Source organism: Odocoileus virginianus, chromosome 29 (assembly GCF_023699985.2).
Source record: "Odocoileus virginianus isolate 20LAN1187 ecotype Illinois chromosome 29, Ovbor_1.2, whole genome shotgun sequence".
NCBI lineage: Eukaryota > Metazoa > Chordata > Mammalia > Artiodactyla > Cervidae > Odocoileus > Odocoileus virginianus.
The window spans coordinates 3,302,032-3,323,313 of NC_069702.1; the positions used below are offsets into that span (position 1 = coordinate 3,302,032).

Consider the following 21,282-nt stretch of genomic DNA (forward strand, 5'->3'; position numbering starts at 1 on the left):
ACGTTCACAAGCCACAGCTAGCCTCTGGGTATGTTTCATAATTGTTGAGCCGCCCGTGTTCTATTCTTTGACATTCAAGAAGGTACTCTGTAATTTCCAGGTGGTAATGAAGTGTCATTCTGCTTATTAATAGGATGGGTAGATGTCTGAATAAATAGGGAAACTGCTGCATTAGCTAAATCAGTCTCACAGAGCGCTCAGGTTTTCTTTATAGGGGAAGTCATCCTCAATAACTTAGAACTATATTTAATTATTACCAGTTTAAGATGTTTAGATGCCTATATAGTTTGTCTTATGGCAGTGAAGGAAATCAGGGCTTTGTGGGAACTATAGCTCAAGTGACTGAGAAAGAGTAAGTGGGAAAATAACCAACGATAGCCTCAAACCATATTTCAGCCATTATGAGATAATTTATTTGCAGAATAAATTAGTTAGGCTGGGAGGTGCATAATTCATTTAAGAAAACTCTTTGAAAATTGGTCAAAATTATATGAAAAGTGGATTTCAATTATGTCATTGATTTTTGTGGAGCACTCAATTTGCATGTGGAAAGGACATTTAAAAAACATTTTAGGGACTTCCCTGGTGATCCAGTGGTTAATATTCCACACTTCCACTCTAGGGGGCACGGGTTTGATCCCAGGTTGGAGAACTAAGATCCCGCATGCCGCACAGTGTGGCCCAAAGATGAGAAAACGTTTTCAGTGTCATCTCTTGGCCCAACCATGTGTCTGTATGATCACTACACAGTATAGAGGTGGCAGCATACTGTGGGTGGGTACAGAATGAGGTTTGTGCAGAGGTTCCAGTCAGACTGAGGCTTTCCCAGCCCATGCCAGGTATCCCAGCATAATTACTAATTGCACCTCTTTCACTTCCAAGTGTCCTGGTTTGGACAGTCATGTATCATGTATTTGCCACAGCATTTCTGAACCTCGTAAGCTCCCCTTGTGCATATCACTTTATTTGATTTCCAGAAGTTCTATGTATACCTATCTTTCAAGGAATATGAATAGAGCACGGACCACATGTTGTTTGTACTGCATGGCCCCCTGATAGTTTTCTAGATTCTTTTCAGAAGCTAGAGGATCCTGGAGACTGTGAACTCCAGAAAGAAGGTCACTCCGGTTAGTGGAGAACACTTTTCCCCACACTACTAGATGTCATCAGGCTGCCTATGTTCTTTGCAGTGTTATCTGTTTTAGGGAAAAAGTAAATAATATAATAAATATTACAAATATTTAAATTCATAAATATTATAAAACATTTATATTTATAAATTTATAATTTAAAAATAAAATTTAAAATAAAAATAAAAAATTTATAATATTTATATTTATAAATATTATAGTAAAATATTCCCAGAATTTTAAGAACTCAGATTGTGGTATCAGTCACAGCTGGCTTTGAGTTCTTTCTAGCCATTTCTGGACCACATCACTTAAGGGGAGTTGCTAGTTTTGAGACTTCAGTTTATCTATAAAATGGTGATAGTGATAGCACCCATCACATTATAGGTGTTTTGAGGATTAAATGAGAAAGCTAAATGTGCCTGACATGGTTTAAGTGTTACTTTTTCCTTATTAGTATAGTTCAGATAAATTCTACTTTCATTTGCAGAGAATAAAGTCAGGAGCCATTTGGGCTACTGGGGATTTTTGCTGTGAAAGAGCATTTTATTTATTTTTAAATTTTTTGGCTGAGCCACATGGCACGCAGGATCTTAATTCCCTAACCAGTGATCAAACCTGTGCCCCCTGCAGTAGAAGCATTTGCCTACAGGATTACAAGGGAAGTCCCCGAAAGGCAACATCTTAGATCTTTATAAAATGTTTTCATTGTCATTTTAAAAACGTGCCATTTGAAATGCTGATTGTCGGTTATGCTGTAGACCCTGAGAAGCTTTTCCTGATCGACCTTCCCTTGTACGGGAAAGAAGAAAACGACACGCTGGTCCGCTGTCCCCTGACAGACCCCGAGGTGACCAATTATTCCCTTACGGGGTGTGAGGGGAAACCGCTCCCCAAGGATTTGACGTTTGTGGCTGACCCCAAGGCAGGCATCACAATCAGAAATGTGAAGCGTGAGTACCATCGACTCTGTCTGCACTGCTCAGCGAATCAGAGGGGCAAGTCCATGCTGTCCAAGAAATTCACCTTGAAAGTGCGGGCAGGTACGGCCCTTGTTTGCTTTTGGCTGGGTGTTGGAACATCCATTGATTTAAAAGGCTTCTCTTCTAACTGTCCATCTTAGTATTAGTATATTGGTCACTCAGGCAGCTGCTCTGATCAGTTCTCCCAGCCTCAAAATAATGCCAGCTGCTTGTAAATTCTTTATTTCACAGTCCAAATACCACGTGACTGGCCCAAGACCCACCACCAGCTGGGTGGGTTTACCAGGGAAGAGCAATTAGATGGTCCTGGGGACAGTCATTAAACCTACTGACATCAGGACATCCCAAAGTTTAGTAAATGCAGTGTTCCTTTCAAGGGAAACTTATTGGGAAGCCTTACACTGTTTAAAAAGATTAGCACACGGATTATTCACTCCTTGATTTACTGTTGATCTGTGAATTGACTTCCTCCTTAAATATTTAATTTTAATGCCTTCTTAGACGGTTCACAATCTGAGAAGGAAAGTACCAAGCTGACAATGGACCTTGTTATGAATGCAACATGAGGTAGAATATTTTGGTAGCTGGAGGATACCTAGACTTTTGTATTTCAGAGAACATCTTACTCAATACCAGGGAGCATTTAGCTATTGAGTAGTTATCGTTAAGGCTTTTGAAAAGGGTTCTCTTTGGAATTGAGGAAAGTTTGATTATTTAAAACCTGTGATTTTAAGAAATAATCAAGATGTACATGAGAAAGTTGCCTGTTTGGTCAAAAGGATGTAATTAGTTGTTGGTCACATCCTCATGAAACCATCAAGTGAAGTAAAGGTGAAGGCAGCTTCACTACGCTAGGGTTTCTGCCTAGCTTTGTTCAGGATTATTACCATCTCAAAGTAGACATTCTCTCTTTTTCACTCTATATTAATTAATTTACTTGAGGGATGCAGTTTGATTCCTGATGTCTTCAGGTACATAAGTAATACAGATTGGTTAGTGCCATACTTTATATTAAAGACCACAGAGTGAGCTGGGCATGGCGTAGGGAAAATGGTAAGTTGAAATGTTGAGTTACAGTGCAACCAGTTGTTTGAGGGCCACTTTTCATTTTATTCCAGCCATCAAAGCTGTGCCACTTGTGTCTGTGTCCAAACCCAGCTATCTTCTCAGGGAAGGAGAGGAGTTTGCAGTGACATGCTTGATAAAAGACGTGTCTAGCTCCGTGGACTCTATGTGGATAAAGGAAAACAGCCAGGTGAGTGGATTGTCTTCTCTGTTTTCCTCAATGTATCATGCTGTGTGGGAGGTTTGAAGGCTTTTCTTTAAAGAAGTTTTATTTTTTTAAGAAATGTATCTTATTGAAGTCTAGTTGATTTACCACGTTGTGTTAATTTCTACTCCACGGCATGGTACATAATATGCATTCTTTTTCAAATTCTGAGAGAGTCTATTAATCATCCTGAGGATGGCTCAGCTGGTGTGTCTGTCAGAGGTGGAGCTGTCTGGAGTGTGTTGAGATTCGTATTTCCCTGTTTCATAGCCCCATATGCAGACGTGTACGTTCATTATGAGTAACAAAGAAATGTCATTTTGTAAATTTATTTTGAGAAAGTCGGAAACTTCAGACTTGTTATTACTCCATACTGTTTCTCTGAATGACTTTAGTGGGGAAAATTTTTTTAAAAAATTAACAGTTCAGTGAATAGCTACCTTGATTTTTATAAAGCTATTATGGAAACTATTCAGGCCAGATTATTTAAAATACTGTGAAAAGTTGACATTTTCCCCTTTCATATTAAGAAACGTGATCTCAGATATTAACCCGGAAGCCCTTCCCTCCCCCATGGAGAGGCCTGTCCATTTGAGAGATGGGTTTCTTTGTGTATGGGTTTGATTTCCTCCTTTGAGACTGCTTACCTGAGATCAGGTTGCTAATGGTTTTCTGTTTGTTTTAGTCACTATTAATAAAGTGGTTATCTTCAATCTGAAGCATTTGGACATGTTTAGGTTATCATTCATTTGACAAATGCATATTGAATGTCTACTATATGTCAGATACTGTGTTAGGCGTATATTAATAAATTTTGGCTAGTTGTAGTTGAAGGGTTTTTTCCCTCTGAATTCACTCACATTAATAGCAAGGTCTTTGAAATGTCTAGTTTCCCTAGTATTTTGCTTTTAAGATTCCCATCGACTGAGTTTTCAATAATTTCTGTTTGCATACTCTTGGCCATCTAGTTAATTTGCTATCATAGTAGTTTTTCTTCAGTACACAGGTATATATACATTGGAAGGAAGAAAATATTGTCTTTTCCTCCTCCTCTTCCTCTTCTTCCTCATGCTCTGAATTGGCAATTTTATGCCTATTTAGAGAATCCTATGCTAAATAAATAACCATGGCGATTAGCATAATGCAAAGTCTTATGATGGTGTTCCTGCAGACCTGTGATGGATGATACCTTGCTAAGTGAAGTCTGCCATTGACTAGGAGAATGGAACCAACATCTCAGAGAAAGAAGTCCTAGTTTTCATACCATATAACCTAATAAAAACAATAGCTTACATATGGGTTTTTGACTAACCTTACAGAACACAATCCCATATTAATTGCCTTTCTATGATTCTTGATTTCAGATGAGAGAACAGTTTAGACTGTGTGTATAGCTGAGCCTCTGTATAAGTTGAAAATTAGCCTTTCTGAGATGAGAAATAAATTGCCCCAGGCAGTTTTGTTCTGAACCATTTTTTCCCAGGAGCCCTGCTTGCCATTCAAAATTAATCCACTGGCACTGGTAGATAAGGCTTCAGTGTTGGGAGCTCTTTGGGGAAATCCCAGTGCGTACCTCCAAGGGTTAAGGAAAACCAAATCACGTGCAAACACTATGTAACGTGTGACTTGCAGATGGGGCTCATGGCTGAATGCCAGAGTTCATCCATGAATCTTTTACTGACATCCTTTGGCTTAATTTGGAATACTTAGTGCTATTATAGCACTATCAAATTATTTTAAAAATCTGTGGAATTTGATTTGAATCATTTAGAGTAAGTTTAACTCACAATGAAATTTAGGGTGAATTGAGTGTTGGAAAGTTTTTGCAATTGTTTGTTTTAAAATGTAAGAGAATCTTGGAGTTTATTCAACACTGTAAATCTTGGTTAGCTTTTCTAAGGCTTATACATTCTCATATTTTTAGGGCTTTTAATCATGATCTTTGACAGTATCCTAAATCATGGCCTTCAGGTTTGGATGTTGATATTGTGTCAGTTATGACAAACTATTCCTTCCAGCACCAATGCATTCATTGTCCTGTTTAGCTCCCTAACAATGGACTCCTGGGCTCTTTGCAGGAACTAGAGGGAAGAATCGGTAAATGTAGAATATAGTATGTGACCTGTCCATCGTCTCTCTGCCTTTACAGAGGAGAAGTCTGTAACATGATGGACTAGGAGAGGCCAGAGAAAAATGTCATTTCCCCTTCGTGTCTTAACAATTGCTGTTAGGCAGCAAAAATGTCAGATTTCTGCCAATTATTAGAAGACGCTCTTAGAAAGGAGTATCTTCAAATCGACACAGTGCTCCAGACTGGAAAGGCCTTGAAAGACTTTTATTCTCTTACTCATTTTTGGAAATAAAATCTGAGACCATAGTGGCATCCTTGACTTGGCCAAGATCTCCCAGTTAGTTAACCAAGCAGGTTTCTCTTCTTTTTATTTCAAAACATTCAGCTTTGGCAGTCAGCTTTTATGTGTGCTTATTTTAGTGTAAAAAAATTTCTAAAAATATAATAGCATGAGAAAAAAGAGAAATAACTATAATTCTGCCACTGTACATTAGCAGCACTGTGCAGTAAAAATAGAATGTGAGCCTCCTATGTAATTTAAAATTTTCTAGTAGGCATGTGACACTAAAATCAATTTTAATGTATTTAGTCCAATGTATCCAAAATATTTTATCATGTAATTAACATAAAAATTATTAATGGGCTATTTTACACGACTTTCTTTCATATTAAGTCTTTAAAGTCTGGGACATATTTTATATCTAAACACCCTTCAGTTTGCATTTCAAGTGCTTGCAGTCTCGTGTGGTTAGTCCTTATAAATGCTATATTGCCCACATTTTTTTCCATGTTTCTTTTCTCTCTGTCCCCATGCATATGTATGAACACATGGTTACTGTCTTAAGGTATACTCATTTTACACTTTTTACATAAAATAAGCATTTTTAATTTTCATGTATTTAAAGTCTTTTTGATACCTGGTACACATTAGGTCATCTGCAGTTTTTCTCTTCAGCAAATATCTTGGAGCTTTTGTTTCCTGTTGAGTTGTTTCTTTGAGATAAATTTGCTGGAGTTGATCAGGGCTCTGAACGTGCCTCTGAGTTGCTTTCCAGCAGGATTGTTCTCCCTCACAGTACTGTCAGAATGGTCTGATGCTAATAGTCCACCATAGCCTGTACAGGGGTCTCCCTTGATCTTGTTCCATGTCAATATCCACTGTTATTTTGGGGTTTTTTAGTTGTTTCCCCACTTCCCACCTACCCCTCCCCATTGTAAAAGGAATGCGTTCATTTAAAAAAAAATTGGAAGATGCAGAAAACTCTATGCTATTCCTTTTCACTTTTTCAGAGAATGGTTGTAGTTTATATTATGGTTTTTTCCCCATGAGGTTTCCATACAAGAACTCTCTCCTTGTCTTACGTGCAGACAAATATTAACAGTAGGATGGTGATATCACAAGAGTAAATGCACAGCCTTTTTTCTTCAGCTCATGTGTAAATAATTTGGGGTTTGGTTCTTACATGTCTTGTGAACTTCTGAACGCTCTTTAATAGTTGCCAAAATTCTGCTGGGTAAGAAGAATAAGATGAATTTTCAAGTTAATCTTAGACATTGTAAATTTATTTTTATTAATGAAAATAATATAAATGTTAGTAAGATAGAACATGACTGTTAGTAGTGATGTTTTTTCTTTCAATCACTGGGATTTATTTTTTCAATTTATTTTTTCAATCACTGGGATTTATCTATTTATTTATGTAGAAAATACATAAATGTTTATAAAACAGGAAATATTGATAGGATACAGGTATGCTGACTTATAAAATATCAGTATCCTCTAGTATTTCTTAATATACTAGCTTTTAAAATTTGGCACTGTTTAAAAAAATTGTTTAGCACTGCAGAGAATTTGGAATTATGTATGCTGTGGTTATTAAGAAATGAATTTTCATGTTTTTTTCCAATCATTAATAATGACTATCTTTCAATATAGTCCTGTAATATGAAGTGTTCCAATGACAGACTTGTCATGGTGTTTTATTATTCTTACTTAAGTAGTGTATAATGAATGCTAATATGGAGAAGTTAATTGCTGCTATTTTTAATTTATCTAGGAAAGATCCTGAATATAAATTGCATGGTAATCTTTGATTTCTTTCTTGCCCTCCCCTTCTGAGAGCAGCAGACTAAAGCACAGACGAAGAAGAATAGCTGGCATCAGGGTGACTTCAGTTATCTCCGGCAGGAAAGGTTGACTATCAGCTCAGCAAGAGTTAATGATTCTGGTGTCTTCATGTGTTACGCCAATAATACTTTTGGATCAGCAAATGTCACAACAACTTTAGAAGTAGTAGGTAAATATCTCTGGGAATGGGTAAATCACTTGGCATAGTGAATAAAGAAATTACCTGATCGTTTCCTTTTTACATTAATGGAATGTTGAACAGATTCTTACGGATTTTAGTATCACTGAATGAATGAATGAATACATGAAAAAAAAAAAGATCTTCCAACCCGAGCACAAAAGCAAATCAAATTCTACCCATTTAATAGAGGCAAGTGAAAAGCTATAACTGTGAAGGTGTTTGAATGTGTCATTCTCTGCTTAACCCCCATACCCCAATAAAAGTAGGTTGAGCTTTTCCCAAAATTTTACTCCTTGCTGAATGACCTGAGTTTGGAAATGGACGGAGACTTTTTTCTTTGGAGAAAGACGTATGCTTAGTCCTGAATGTCTTTCTCCGGGTCTTTTGGTGAGGTTCTCCAGCCTTTTGGCTTTTGGTTCTACCGTTCATGGGCTCTAGTCACTTGGTAGCAGAAAGGGCTGAGCTGACTTCCTTCTCGGCATGCCCCTCACCTTACCCTGTCGTCTGACCCTGCAGGCTATCACATAAACTTCAGGGAGGCAGCCCACTGGCCGTGGCTGCTTGTTTCTGCAGAGCGTGAGCAAACATGTTAACCTGAGCCATAACTGGTACACACAACCGGTTTAGTCTTCTCTGACCTAGCAATCTGCTGCTGCTGCTAAATCGCTTCAGTCGTGTCCGACTCTGTGCGACCCTGTAGACGGCAGCCCACCAGGCTCCCCCGTCCCTGGGATTCTCCAGGCAAGAACACTGGAGTGGGCTCTAGCAATCTGACTAAATACTTATTTCCCAAGCATCTACTTAATGAGAGCAGACTGTGGTAAAGTACGTGATGTTTTTGAGTTATTGGAAAGTATAGTAATTTAAAAAAAATTTTTTTTTTTACACTTTTTGGACTTTCAGTATTGTTTGCAAGTTTTCTTGCTTTGTTTTTTGTGTTTTTTTTTTTGGATGCCACTGTATTCTCATTGCTTGATTTTGATTAAGTACTTGTAGGGTGGTGAAATTCTTCATCATAATTTCACCAATAATAAAATTACATAATATTTGTTTTCATTTCTCTCTTTCCCCCCATATTTCTTCAATACTTTATGTAGCAGTGTTAGAGGTTTGTGATTTATCCCACAATTATCTCATATGAGTTTGGTGTTTCTGCCCATGTTGTAATGGAAAGTGTCTCACCAAAATGAACGTGAAAAAGACGCTTTATTTGCAATTACAGAGCTAGTCCCAAGAGAGGGTACTATTCTGTCCCTAAACATGACTGTGAGCCATTTATTAATTTGAATAAAAGGCTATGCTTTTAAAATATTAAACTCCATAAGTGCTAATTTGCTAAGTTGATTAGGGAGCATGCTGATATATCAGCTTCAGCTCCAGAAAGCAATTAGTAAGGATGTTTTGAGCATATTGTTGTATGTAATCAGATTTTTAAAATCCATTCATCAATTTCCAAGAATATAACTGTATAACTGGAAACACTTGGGGTCATGTAATCTGAATCTGTACTGCTTCGGGAGAGGGTTGGGATGGGACAAGAGCAGGAAGAGACAGAGAAAAGTGATCTTTAGGGGCTGGGAGTAGAATTTGGACAGAGTGGAGTGGTGTGCCGCACAAGACTTTAGGATGACCCCTACCTAGTTTTGAGTTGGGGCTCTACCACTTAACTTTCAAATGCCCCCCACTTTAACTCTGCCTATATTTTCTCTTACAACACACACCCTCTAACTCCCAAGGCTGTAGAAGGGAGAAAGGCAACAGATTTTATAGATGTGCCTGGTGTAGTGTTTGCACTTGATTAACTGTTAATGTCTCATCAGTTTCTTAAATCATATTTTATAACAAGCCAGGTAGGAGTTTTTGATTCTAATAATTCTTGCACTTCATGAATTTGAAACTCTGTTCTATTATATAGGACATAAAACCATATTGACCAAACTAGACTATAGAAAACTCTTGAGGAACTAGTATTTCATGATGATTGTGACAGAAATCAGTGCAAATAATATCGCCTGTAATATTTCTATATTTTGCATTGTGTTTTATCTTTGAATTTATGACCTTGAGTACCTGAAAATTTAATATAGCTTTCAGATGAAACATTTATTTCCTCAAAACTAACTTAAATTAGCTTAAGGAATGACAGAGGGGCACCATTTATGATTCAGGTATTAGAACAAGCTGTTGGTTTCCAACTTGATTTCGTTTGGATGTTTTTTAAAATTTCACCTGAAAAATGTTTTTCCATTGATACAAAGGACAGTTGGACTCCATTTTTTTTTTTTTTTTTTTAATTCTGAATCTGTAGGAAACAAAACAGTAAATGTTCTAATGGCAACCTCATGTGGGGTATCAATTGCATGTTAGATGCTCTCCGGAGGATAGCTACTCAGTAGGTGGGTAGTGGTTTAGTCCGTAAGTCATGTCCAACTTCTGCGACCTCATGGACTGTAGCCCACCAAGTTCCTCTGTCCGTGGGGTTTTCCAGGCAAGAACACTGGAGTGGGTTGCCGTTTCCTTCTCTAAGGGATCTTCCCCACCCAGGGATTAAACCTGTGTCTCCTGCACTGCAGGTGGATTCTTTACCAACAGAGATACTAGGGAAGCCTGGGGTGTAAATATATTTAACTAGATAGTACCGTAGATAGTGAATGACAGTCTTAAATGTTATAACTCCATCTTCAATTTTGAAAAAGAAATAAAACAGTAAGATTAAAACTCCTTCATAATTCCACTGACTTGCTATAACCATTTTTAGGGTTTGGTATATGGTTTATATTTGTGTATGCAACAGGATTTTAATTATACATATAACCTTAGGTTCTCTCTCTTTCTCATTTAAAGTGTGTGGAGACTCTAAGATATGTTACAGTAAGAAGCCAGCCTTGGCCTCTCGCTGTGTGTATTCACGTTGAGGCTCTGCCTTTGGGTAGCCAGCTATATGGCTTTCCAGGACGTGGTTTCTTTTCTCATCTATAAATTAGGGGTTATAAGATTATATGCAGATGACACCACCCTTATGGCAGAAAGTGAAGAGGAACTGAAAAAAAAGCCTCTTGATGAAAGTGGAAGAGGAGACTGAAAAAGTTGGCTCAAAGCTCAACATTCAGAAAACTAAGATCATGGCATCCGGTCCCATCACTTCATGGGAAATAGATGCGGAGACAGTGGAAACAGTGTCAGACTTTATTTTTTTGGGCTCCAAAATCATTGCAGATGGTGACTGCAGCCATGAAATTAAAAGACGCTTCCTCTTTGGAAGGAAAGTTATGACTGACCTAGACAGCATATTTAAAAGCAGAGACGTTACTTTGCCAACAAAGGTCTGTCTAGTCAAGGCTATGGTTTTTCCAGTGGTCAGGTATGGATGTGAGAGTTGGACTGTGAAGAAAGCTGAGTGCCAAAAAATGGATGCTTTTGAATTGTGGTTTTGGAGAAGACTCTTGAGAGTCCCTTGGACTGCAAGGAGATCCAACCAGTCCATCCTAAAGGAGACCAGTCCTGGGTGTTCACTGGAAGGACTGATGCTGAAGCTGAAGCTCCAGTACTTTGGCCACCTAATGCGAAGAGTTGACTCATTGGAAAAGACCCTGATGCTGGGAGGGATTGGGGGCAGGAGGAGAAGGGGACGACAGAGGATGAGATGGCTGGATGGCATCACCAACTCAATGGGCACGAGTTTGAGTCAACTCCAGGAGTTGGTGATGGACAGGGGGTCCTGGCGTGCTGCGATTCATGGGGTCACAAAGAGTCGGACACGACTGAGCAGCTGAACTGAACTGAAGGTTCTCTTTCAGTATTGCTGTAAGATTAAATATTTGTCATAATTATTAAATAAAATACACTAAAGAACTTAAGGCAGTTCTTGACACATAGTAAATATTCCATAAAAGAAGTTTATAAATATAATATTGGCAATTATTATGGTCTTTTTCAAGCTCTTCATTGTATTATTACATAACCATTTCTAAGGAATGCTTTATTTACTTAACCAGTTCTCCCTTTTCTCATTTTTAAGATTATTATGACTAGGGTAAATGGCACTTCTTTTTTGCATGTAGCTATCTACCTCACTAAGAAGAGTTCTCTGGATTAAATTGAAAAATAGATAATTTTTTAAATGCTTTCTAAAGGAGTTGTGCCAAATTACAATGTGTAATTCAGCATGCTATTTTAATTACACTTGCAAAATTATTAAGTTTATTTCAAATTAGCTTTGCTAGTTTTCCATAGAAAGGATATAGATTATTTTTAACAGCTGTATTGAAGTTTTGCTGTTTTTAATGTGAAACGGGATCCCCTATTTAAATTACTAGTTTATTTTTCCTTCTGTATTTTCATGTCTTCTTTTTCCTATTACCTTAATTAATTTTTCTATATATAGACATTTGAAAACGTTTATGTATTCAGATTTGTCTTTTATAAGTTTATTTCTTTGATTGCTTCTAAAAAGCCTGGAAAACTGCCCCCAGCCCCAGCTTGGTCAAAGTTTAATAGAAGTCAATTTTGTTGTTTAGTTAAAAATATGGCTTAATTGTTAAAATGCTGTTCTGAATCATCTGTGATGTATGATATAAAAAGATATATTTTTAAGTTTAGTTTTCTTTAAATACTAAATTACATTCTTGCAATATTTTTATTGAACATTGGGGCTATCTTCCCCTCCTTGATTTATGACATCTTCTTATCACATATACAGTTATATTGGGTCTAGGAATGGGCTATTTAGTCCAAATAATTTTTAGCATAATATTCATCAGGACTGGTAGTTCTAAAAGACTTATCCAATGGTGATAGATCTTTAACCGAGTTGCTTAAGAGATAAAAATAAGAGAATAAACATTTCCAATGTGTGTCCTTTCTCATTTATGACTAATTCTCTAAGAGTAAAACAAAATGTAAAATGACTAGTTAAAATTCTTACTTGGCATGCTAAGTCGCTTCAGTCTTATCCAACTCTCTTTGTGATCCCATGGACTACTCTGTCCATGGGATTCTTCAGGCAAGAATACTGGAGTGGGTTGCCATTTATTTCTCCAGGGGATCTTCCAAACTCAGGGATCGAACCCAGGTCTCCTGCATTGTCGGCAGATTCTTTAGCATCTGAGCCACCGGAGAAGTCCAAGAATACTGGAGTGGGTAGCCTGTGCCTTCCCTAGGGGATCTTTCCAATCCAGGAATTGAACCAGAGTCTCCTGCATTGCAGGCAGATTCTTTACCATCTTACTTGGCACTACCAGTTAACACTGGAAATCAGTCCAGTACCTTTATAATCCAGAAGTGAAGCTGTGTTATTTGTTAAGATTTTTGCAGATAACAGTTTCTTTCTGTTTCATTCTGCTGTGGTTAGATAAAGGATTCATTAATATCTTCCCTATGATGAACACAACAGTATTTGTAAACGATGGAGAGAATGTGGATCTGGTTGTTGAGTATGAGGCATATCCCAAACCTGAACACCGACAGTGGATATATATGAACAGAACCTCCACTGATAAATGGGACGATTATCCCAAGTCTGAGAATGAAAGTAACATCAGGTAAGAAAAGGGCCTTCTCCTGGCAATTACGCAGTTATACCTTTCCCCTTCTCTTCTTGTTGTTTGGTCACTAACTTATGTCTGACTTTGTTTTGACCCCATGCGCTTGTAGCCCCGCCAGGTTCCTCTGGCCATGGGATTTCCCAGGCAAGAATAATGGAGTGGGTTGCCATACCCTTCTCCAGGGGATCTTCCTGACCCAGGGATTGAAACCCCATCTCCTGCAGTGTAGGTGGATTCTTAACTACTACCTCATCCTATTTCTGTGACCATCAGTGTATGAGGAAACAGCTGATACAGAAGGAAGTTTGGGGCTGCTCCCTGAGTCTTCATCACTTCATTTTGCCATGTGTTTAGAGCACCCAGAAGAGTCCATGCTTCAGTTGTATCATCTGTGAATTAGAGGACAGTCCTGTCCTGTAGTTCTGGGGATAGTTCAGAGCAGTCGCTGGCATATACTAGGGCCACATTAAATAATTCTTTTCAGAGAAAGAGGCATGTTAGTGCCTTTAGGTACATTTTTAAAGCTAGAAGGAAACTAAGAATCATTAAGAATCTTTAGGCCAGGCAATAAACCCAAGTTTCTTTTACATCAGCCTTCTCATTCGATTCTCAAATAAGTTTTATGTGCTTATTTCTGGCCATACGCTGTTCTCATTCCCTTATGTACATTAACTCAATAATTTTAGTCCTCACGACTGCTGTGAGGAGGCACGCTTACTTCCCTCCTTTCTATAGAAGAGAAATTTGAGACTTTGACGAGTTAAGTAATCTCATCAAGAGCCAGTGGTTTGTAAGAGGTCGGTGCCTAGTTAGAATTGGTGTTTTTTTCCACTGGTTGGGAGCTCTTGGCTGTTGTAAGAATATGGGTGAGAGAGGATACTGTCCTGGACCAAGGTCTAAGGGTTGGAGAGTGGATCGGGAGGAAGATGGACTGGTAGGTGTCCAGGCTTCCTCCTTAAAGGACTGAAGGGGCAGGGAAGAGGGAGGAGTCTGGCTGGGGCAGCTGGATTGGATGATAAGAGGCGATAGCATTCCAGGGGGAGGGAGAGGGGCAAATCCAGTGAACTGAGATAGGGGTTTGTTGAATTCAAACTTGCCTGTGGGATCTTGAGTGGAGATACTCAGGTAGAATGTTTCATAGGTCAGTTTCCCTGGATGCAGCTCCTGAGTGGGATGCACAGGCACGGGCTTCATTAAGAAGAGAGAGACACGGCAGAGAGTTGGGAAAGTAGGTTAAAAGGATGCAGGTGAGCTGCAGTCCCGTCCTAGGGGCGCTTTGCACTGGGGGCCATGAACATAGGTCTGGAGAGGAAAGAGGCATAGGACTGGGAGGTCTGGATAGGGGTCAGGATTTGAAAGTTGTAAGCGACAGTAAGTAGCTCAGAGGAGCGTGAATGCCCTGGGAGTGTATGCAGCGTGACAGGAGACTGAACAAGCCACCCATGTGCAGAGTTGCTTGTGGCCCGTGGGGGCCTAGGGCCACCCAGAGAGCTCCCTCCACCCTGGAGCCTGTGTCACTAACTCCCTGGTGGTTGTGCTGAACACAGCCACTTGTGATAACCTTGGTGTGAAACAGAAGCCCCGGTAGCACATGTCCCAGGGGCCACTTGGAAGAAGCAGCAGGGGTAGGAGGAGAACCAGGAGATGCTGGTGTTGTCAGAATGAAGGCGAGGGCCATGGTATTGACCTTGCTGCATGGCCCTTGAAGTGTCTGCTTTGAGACACCTTGGTGGAGAGGCCTGCCAGTCTGGGGTCTGGCCAGGCAGGTGAGTTCAGGACCCTGGTGAGAGGGGGGCTGAACGGAGGACCAGGGCGGGGAAGGGTGCTGGGCATAAGGACAGCACGGGACGAGGGTGAGGTTGCCTTGTGACGAGAAAGCCTTTCCCCACCCTGTTCTCACATACCAGGCATTTGTCTCAATGAAATAGTGGTGTGTGTTTGCATTTGTTAATACTGAATCACATGGGGCATACTTTTCCAAAACGGGCATGGATTTCCAGATGGAAACTGTGAAAGCCACACACTTTGAGGTAGGTGATCCACAGGTGACTGATGGGTGGCTCTTTTTTTGTAGATACGTAAGTGAACTTCATCTAACCAGATTAAAGGGGACTGAAGGAGGCACTTACGCGTTTCATGTGTCCAATTCTGATGTCAGTTCTTCCGTGACATTTAATGTTTACGTGAACAGTGAGTAGAACAAATGGTTCCTTATCTTTTTATTTTTTATTCTTTTGAGTTGTGGCTGGTGTTTGCAACAGCTGCCTCCCCGAGTTCATTGTGTACTGGGTCAATAATGTTTCATGATAATTTTGACCTTAACAAAGACCTCGTGGTTTGGTGGTTGGAAGGATGTGTACAAAAACCGATTCCTTGTCCTACAATTCGCTGCCCACATGACCTTGTAGCTGGTGCTCAGATGCTGGGTGCTGCCCTTTGAAGTCAACAGGGGAGACATAGAAGTTAAAAATAACAACAGTTTGAGGGAGAATGTATTATTATTGATTGCTGAGATGGGGAGCCGGAGGTTGAATAGGAGCTGGATTATGGTTTTAGGTGGGAAAGAGGTGCTGTCAAGCCCTGACAAATGATTTCTTTGTTACAGCACCTTTTCTTGCAGGGTTAGGGTATTATTTTGTGTGAAGTGAATGCAGTATTGATCAGCTCAGGGTGTTCCTGCTGTGTGCTGTGCGGGGACTGGGGGAGGAGGGAGCAGGCGGTTTAAGGTGGGAGGACAACGTCTCTGTACAAAGGTTGAGCCGCAGGGGCTGTCCTCACTAGCTGGGACTTTTCTCAAGTGTAGGACCTGCTCCTGCCTCTACTGTGAGGTCACCTGCATTTCCCAGGAAGAGGAGCAGGTGCCCGCCACACCACACCAGCAGGGGACCAAAGGCTGGAGGCCTCCAAAGACCTGGATCCCAAGGGACTGTCCACAAAATGACCATCAGGGTTAGCTATCTGCAGTGTATTGGTGGCGGGGGTGAGGGGGTGAGATGACAACCTGGAACGTTCCCTGGAAAGCAACTTAGTAATGACCGAGCCCTTCATATGTGTTGGGCTGCAGGAGAGGAGCCAGTTCCCCATCTTCCAGGAGCTTCCTACTTGCTCTGTGGAATGATTCTCCATCATTACCTCTCTGATGGTGCTGTTCACTAGCATAGTAGGGTGGGGAGCATGATCCCCTTACAAATGAAGACCGGAAACAGCTAGCAAGTGATGCTCAAGACAAGTTTTTGGTTGCTAATCTGGAGTCTTTTGTCTATTCCAGCATTTCCAAACTTGTATTTCCTGAACAAGGTGTTAACGTGTATTTAGATAAAGAGCATCATATCCGCATACAGATTTTTCTGAGCTACAGACTTTCTCAGCATCCTTGATAACGCTAATGTATATTTTGCCTGCTCAGAAGGAGGTGTGGGATTGAGCATATATCTCGAATTTGTATGACCACAAAACTGCTTTACCCAGGGAAGCATGTTAATTAACATCTCAGTTCTTCAGAACAGTTTTGATTACATGGTATTCTCATTGGCCTGCAATTCAGGTATCTCTAGATTAATTCAGATGTTAATCAGAGATTAGTGTATTACACATGGGCAAAATTGCCTTCTTCTGAGAAATCTTCATGTTCAAGTAATTGAAGAGATGATTGCAGGTGAATCAATATCCTAGCAAACATCATATGCATTACTTTCTATATAGAACTTTATTTTAGCCGTTCTAGTGCAGTGCTTCTCAAACTATGGTCAAGGACCTTGTGTATTTGTAGTTTCCAATTTGTTCTGAATCAATGTTTCTAAATGAAATACAGAAAGAACCAGTCACTAGAATGGAGAGATGGAAAAGAACAAAGATATATAAAATCCCAGAATGGATCTTTTTTTTATTACTAGACTCAACAGATACAATTATGTGAAATTGCTCCTTCTCAATGCTTACTCTTGGCTTCTGTGCTTACATAGCGTACACCAGAACTAGCAGATTTGTGGCCATGGTCTACTCGACAGGCCTCACTTTGAGAAGCTTAGTTGTTGCGAATTTTCTAAAATTGTGTCATTTGTGTCCATCTCTCTTTCCCTGGCTTCAAGGTCAAGGGCTCATTAAGATCTCTCTCCCCCCTTTTCCTGCTTCTATTTGCCAGTATGTGGCCTGCCAGTCAGCCATGCGTCATTGACCTTAGAAAGACGTCTCTGAAGTCACCCTTACTTTTCTCTGGGTGACAAAATTGCTACATTTTTACTTAACCAGCCCAATTTGCCGTCCAGCAGGATCCGTATTGATCACCTCTGCTGGTGAATTCGTGCCTGTTTGAGACTAGAGAGGAAATGGCCTGAACCTTCCCAAGTGACCCTCTCTTGGGTTCCCTGTAACTCTGGGGCCTGGGTCACAGATACTTCCAGCACGGGCTGAGCCGCTGCTTCAAGGCCCTGGGCACATGGGTGGCGGTGTGCAGTGCCTCTTCGCTTTGGCTCAGCTCTTCAGGGGTCTGTCTGTTCATCGAAGTCGCTTTATTACAGGCACTAAGCTGACTAAAGGCATTTCCTTCACTTACCCAGCACGTTGGAGTTCTTGATCTCCAGATGCTTTGACAGAGGTAGCATTTTTGTGTGAATACTTTATCTGTTTCTTAGAAACTGTGTCCCAGTTGCCCTTCACAGATATAATTAGCTAATTTCTTTGCTGACTTTTTATTTTTTGGATTAAAAAAAAAACTAGTTGATGCTATCATGGGGCAAGATTTTTTTTTATGTTAAATTTAAAATCAAAAGCTAAAAATAATTTTAATATTTAAACTTGGACCAGTTGTGTCCATTTTGACATATTATTTTAGCAAGCCAAATGCATATGTAGATCTGCTGTGTGGTCTATTCTGTAAATAAACTGAGCCCCAAGGGTGAAAGGAACTGTGCTCTGCAGAAACTAGAATGAATAAAAATCAGAATAATAAATGCATGCTGTTAGCGTAGAAATTCAGGCTACTTTTAGTGACAGGGATGCATAATTGCTTAATAGATTCAGCTATGAGAAATGCTCAAGGAAATCTTGATTTCAGTAGTTAAACATTTGGTAGTTGAAGACTTCATTTGCTTTGAAAATTTGAGAATGTTGTACATGTGTGTGTTTGTGTTTTATCACTTATGTGGGAGGCTTTAAGGGAAAGCTATGTACATTTAAACTTTAAAATGTTTCAGTACTGTTTTTGGCTTCTCTAACAAGACATGATTTGCATGGGTCTGTTGACTCCGTGACCTTAAAGGTGGTTTGTAATGGCCAAAAAATGGAACAAACAAAACAGTGATTCTTTGCCTTGAACTTGCATTGCTATAATTATTCTTGAATTGCTTATTGAAGATGTATATAGAAGTCAGATTCTTAATTCTAAAAGAAAGTTTCATATCTTTGATGAAAACGGCCATTTGTTTCTGTTTCAGATCAAAATTTGGCGACAAATAGGGTTTTAGGAGCTATAAAACTACCCAAGTGTTTTCTTAATACACCTTACTCTTTCCAAGATTCCTGCAGGTGTTAGAAAAAGTGATAAAACCAAGATTCTGTAGGTTAGGTAGCCTGTGATGGTACATTAGAAATGTGTGGTCTCTTTGATGACAGAAAGACTTGGAGAATGAATTTAATGGTTGCTAGAGAGAAGGGATAGTTAGGGAGATAGTTAGGGAGTTTGGGATGGACATGTACTCTGCTAGAGTTAAAATATATAAGCAACAAGGACCTACTGTATACCACATGCAGCTCTGCTCAATGTTATATGGCAGCCTGGATGGGAGGAGAGTTTGGAGGAGAATGGATACATATATTGGAGAAGGGAATGGCAGTCCATTCCAGTATTCTTGTCTGGAGAATCCCATGGACAGAGGGACCTGTTGGGTTACAGTTCACAGGGTCGCACAGAGTCAGACACGACTGAAGCGACTTAGCATGGCATGGATACATGTAAATACATGGCTGAGTCCCTTCAGTGTTCACCTGAAACTATCATAATATTGTTTCAAGTATACCCCAATAGAAAATAAAAAGGTTAAATTTTTTAAAAATGCAAAAAAATATAATTTTAGAAATCTTACAAATTAGCAAAAAAAAAAAAAAAAAGGCCGGGAGGGTGGAGAGAAACTTATGATCTCTTTGGTAATAATAAATGTCATACAATAAAGGTTTTTACCAGATTTAGGACAAATAAAAGGCCAAACATGTATTTTAACTGTAATTAATCTGGATTCTCGACTTTTCTCTCTCTTATATACACACACACACACACACACACACACACACGCATGCACGCACACATGCATGCACACACACACACCACATTTTTTTTATTCATTCATCCGCTGAAGGAGATTTGCATTGTTTTCATACTTTGTTGTAAAAATTACTGCAGTGAATGTGGGAACACAGATATCCTAGATAAGAAAAAGTTCTGTGTTGTTTTCCATAATGGATATACCAATTTATGTTCCCACCGTCCCGTTATGTTAAGGAACCTAGAGTTTTATTTTCTCCACATTCTTGCCTATGCTTGTTATTTGTTTTTTTGATGATATCCGGGTTGACAGGTTTGAGGTGACAGCACATTGTAGTCTGATTGCCAGTAGCCTAGAATGGCACTAGTAGTGTTATATCAGTAAAAGGTTATCTGGTAGCTTTTTGAGATCCACATTATGAATTTAGAATTTGTAGCAAATGGTGTTTGGAGATTTCTCTTCAGTCTCAAAGACCTTCTGTCCTTTAATGACAGACCTACTTTGGCTTCTCTGGTGGCTCAGGCCGTAAAGAATCTGCCTGCAATGTAAGAGACCCATGTTCGATCCCAGGGTCAGGAAGATCCCCTGGAGAAGGGAATGGCAGCCCACTCCAGTATCCTTGCCTGGGGAATCCCATGGACAGAGGAGCCTGGTGGGTCACAGTCTGTGGGGTCGCAAAAAGTCAGACACAACTGAGTGACTGACACTTGCACTTTCACAAATTGAGTGAGAGAATGGTGGTACTCAGGTGGCGGTGCAGAATGGCCAGCAGGACAAGAAAAGTCTGGAGAATGAAAAGGCTTGCCTTTCATCTTTGGGCTTACATGGAACACAGATGATGTTAAGCTCGATTGGATGACTGCTGAACTCTACCAAATTCTCAGAATCACCAGTTTCCCTTCATTATGGCAGAGTGTTAACAGAGGGGTTGAAACAATTTAAGGAAATGCTAACTAATGCATTATTTCTAAACCACTGCCTCACATAGTTAACATCCTGTCTGGTGTAAGCGATTATTTATAGATCATACAGTATACCCAAATCAGTCAAAGTAATAAATCATTCTGAATGAGGCCTTTCGATGGGAATGTTCCCCTTTGACCACATCTGCAGAATCTGGGCTGCTTTTTATATATTTGTGGTCATTGTTATTATTTAGTCGTTAAGTCGTGTCTGACTCTTTTGCAGCCCCATGAACTATACCCCAACAGGCTCCTCTGTCCATGGGATTTCTCAGGCAAGAATACTGGAGTGGATTGCCGTTCCATTGTCCAGGGGATCTTCCCAACCCAGGGACTGAACCCACATCTCCTGGGTTTCCTGCATTAGCAGGCAGATTATTTTACCACTGAGCCACCTGGAAAGCCACCTTCTCCAAGGGATCTTCCCAACCCAGGGATCGAACCCACGTGTCTTGCAGATTCTTAACCACTGAGCCACCAGGGAAGCCCATTTGTGGTCATATAGATCCGGTTATGGATGGCTAGACCATCCTTCCAGGGAGAAGCTCCCCAAGGTGGAACACCTTGCAACACCTTGGGCAGCCCACCATTTGCCACAGGTGCGTGTCGGGCTGTCAGGACAGCCTTGGAGCTAGATGGGTTTGGATAGCCTGCTTGCCAACCATTTGAGTCCCCCTCCTGGCTGCAAGTCTCTGATTATATTTAGGGTAAGTCTCTGATTATATTTAGGGTAAAAGTAATACTATCGGGTTTGGGG

At 40.0% G+C, this 21,282-nt stretch overlaps 1 protein-coding gene across 8 annotated transcripts in view; it reads left to right on the top strand.

The window, feature by feature from the left end:
* The window catches only part of KIT (KIT proto-oncogene, receptor tyrosine kinase), a 90,639-nt gene that overhangs the window by 44,768 nt on the left and 24,589 nt on the right, over positions 1-21,282 (top strand). For all 8 annotated transcript variants that reach the window (XM_020910422.2, XM_070458055.1, XM_020910413.2 and 5 more), the window contains exons 3-7: positions 1,892-2,173; positions 3,232-3,368; positions 7,580-7,751; positions 13,114-13,303; positions 15,381-15,496. In XM_020910422.2, coding sequence (XP_020766081.2) covers positions 1,892-2,173; positions 3,232-3,368; positions 7,580-7,751; positions 13,114-13,303; positions 15,381-15,496 — 897 coding nt within the window. The remainder of the gene's footprint in view (positions 1-1,891; positions 2,174-3,231; positions 3,369-7,579; positions 7,752-13,113; positions 13,304-15,380; positions 15,497-21,282) is intronic.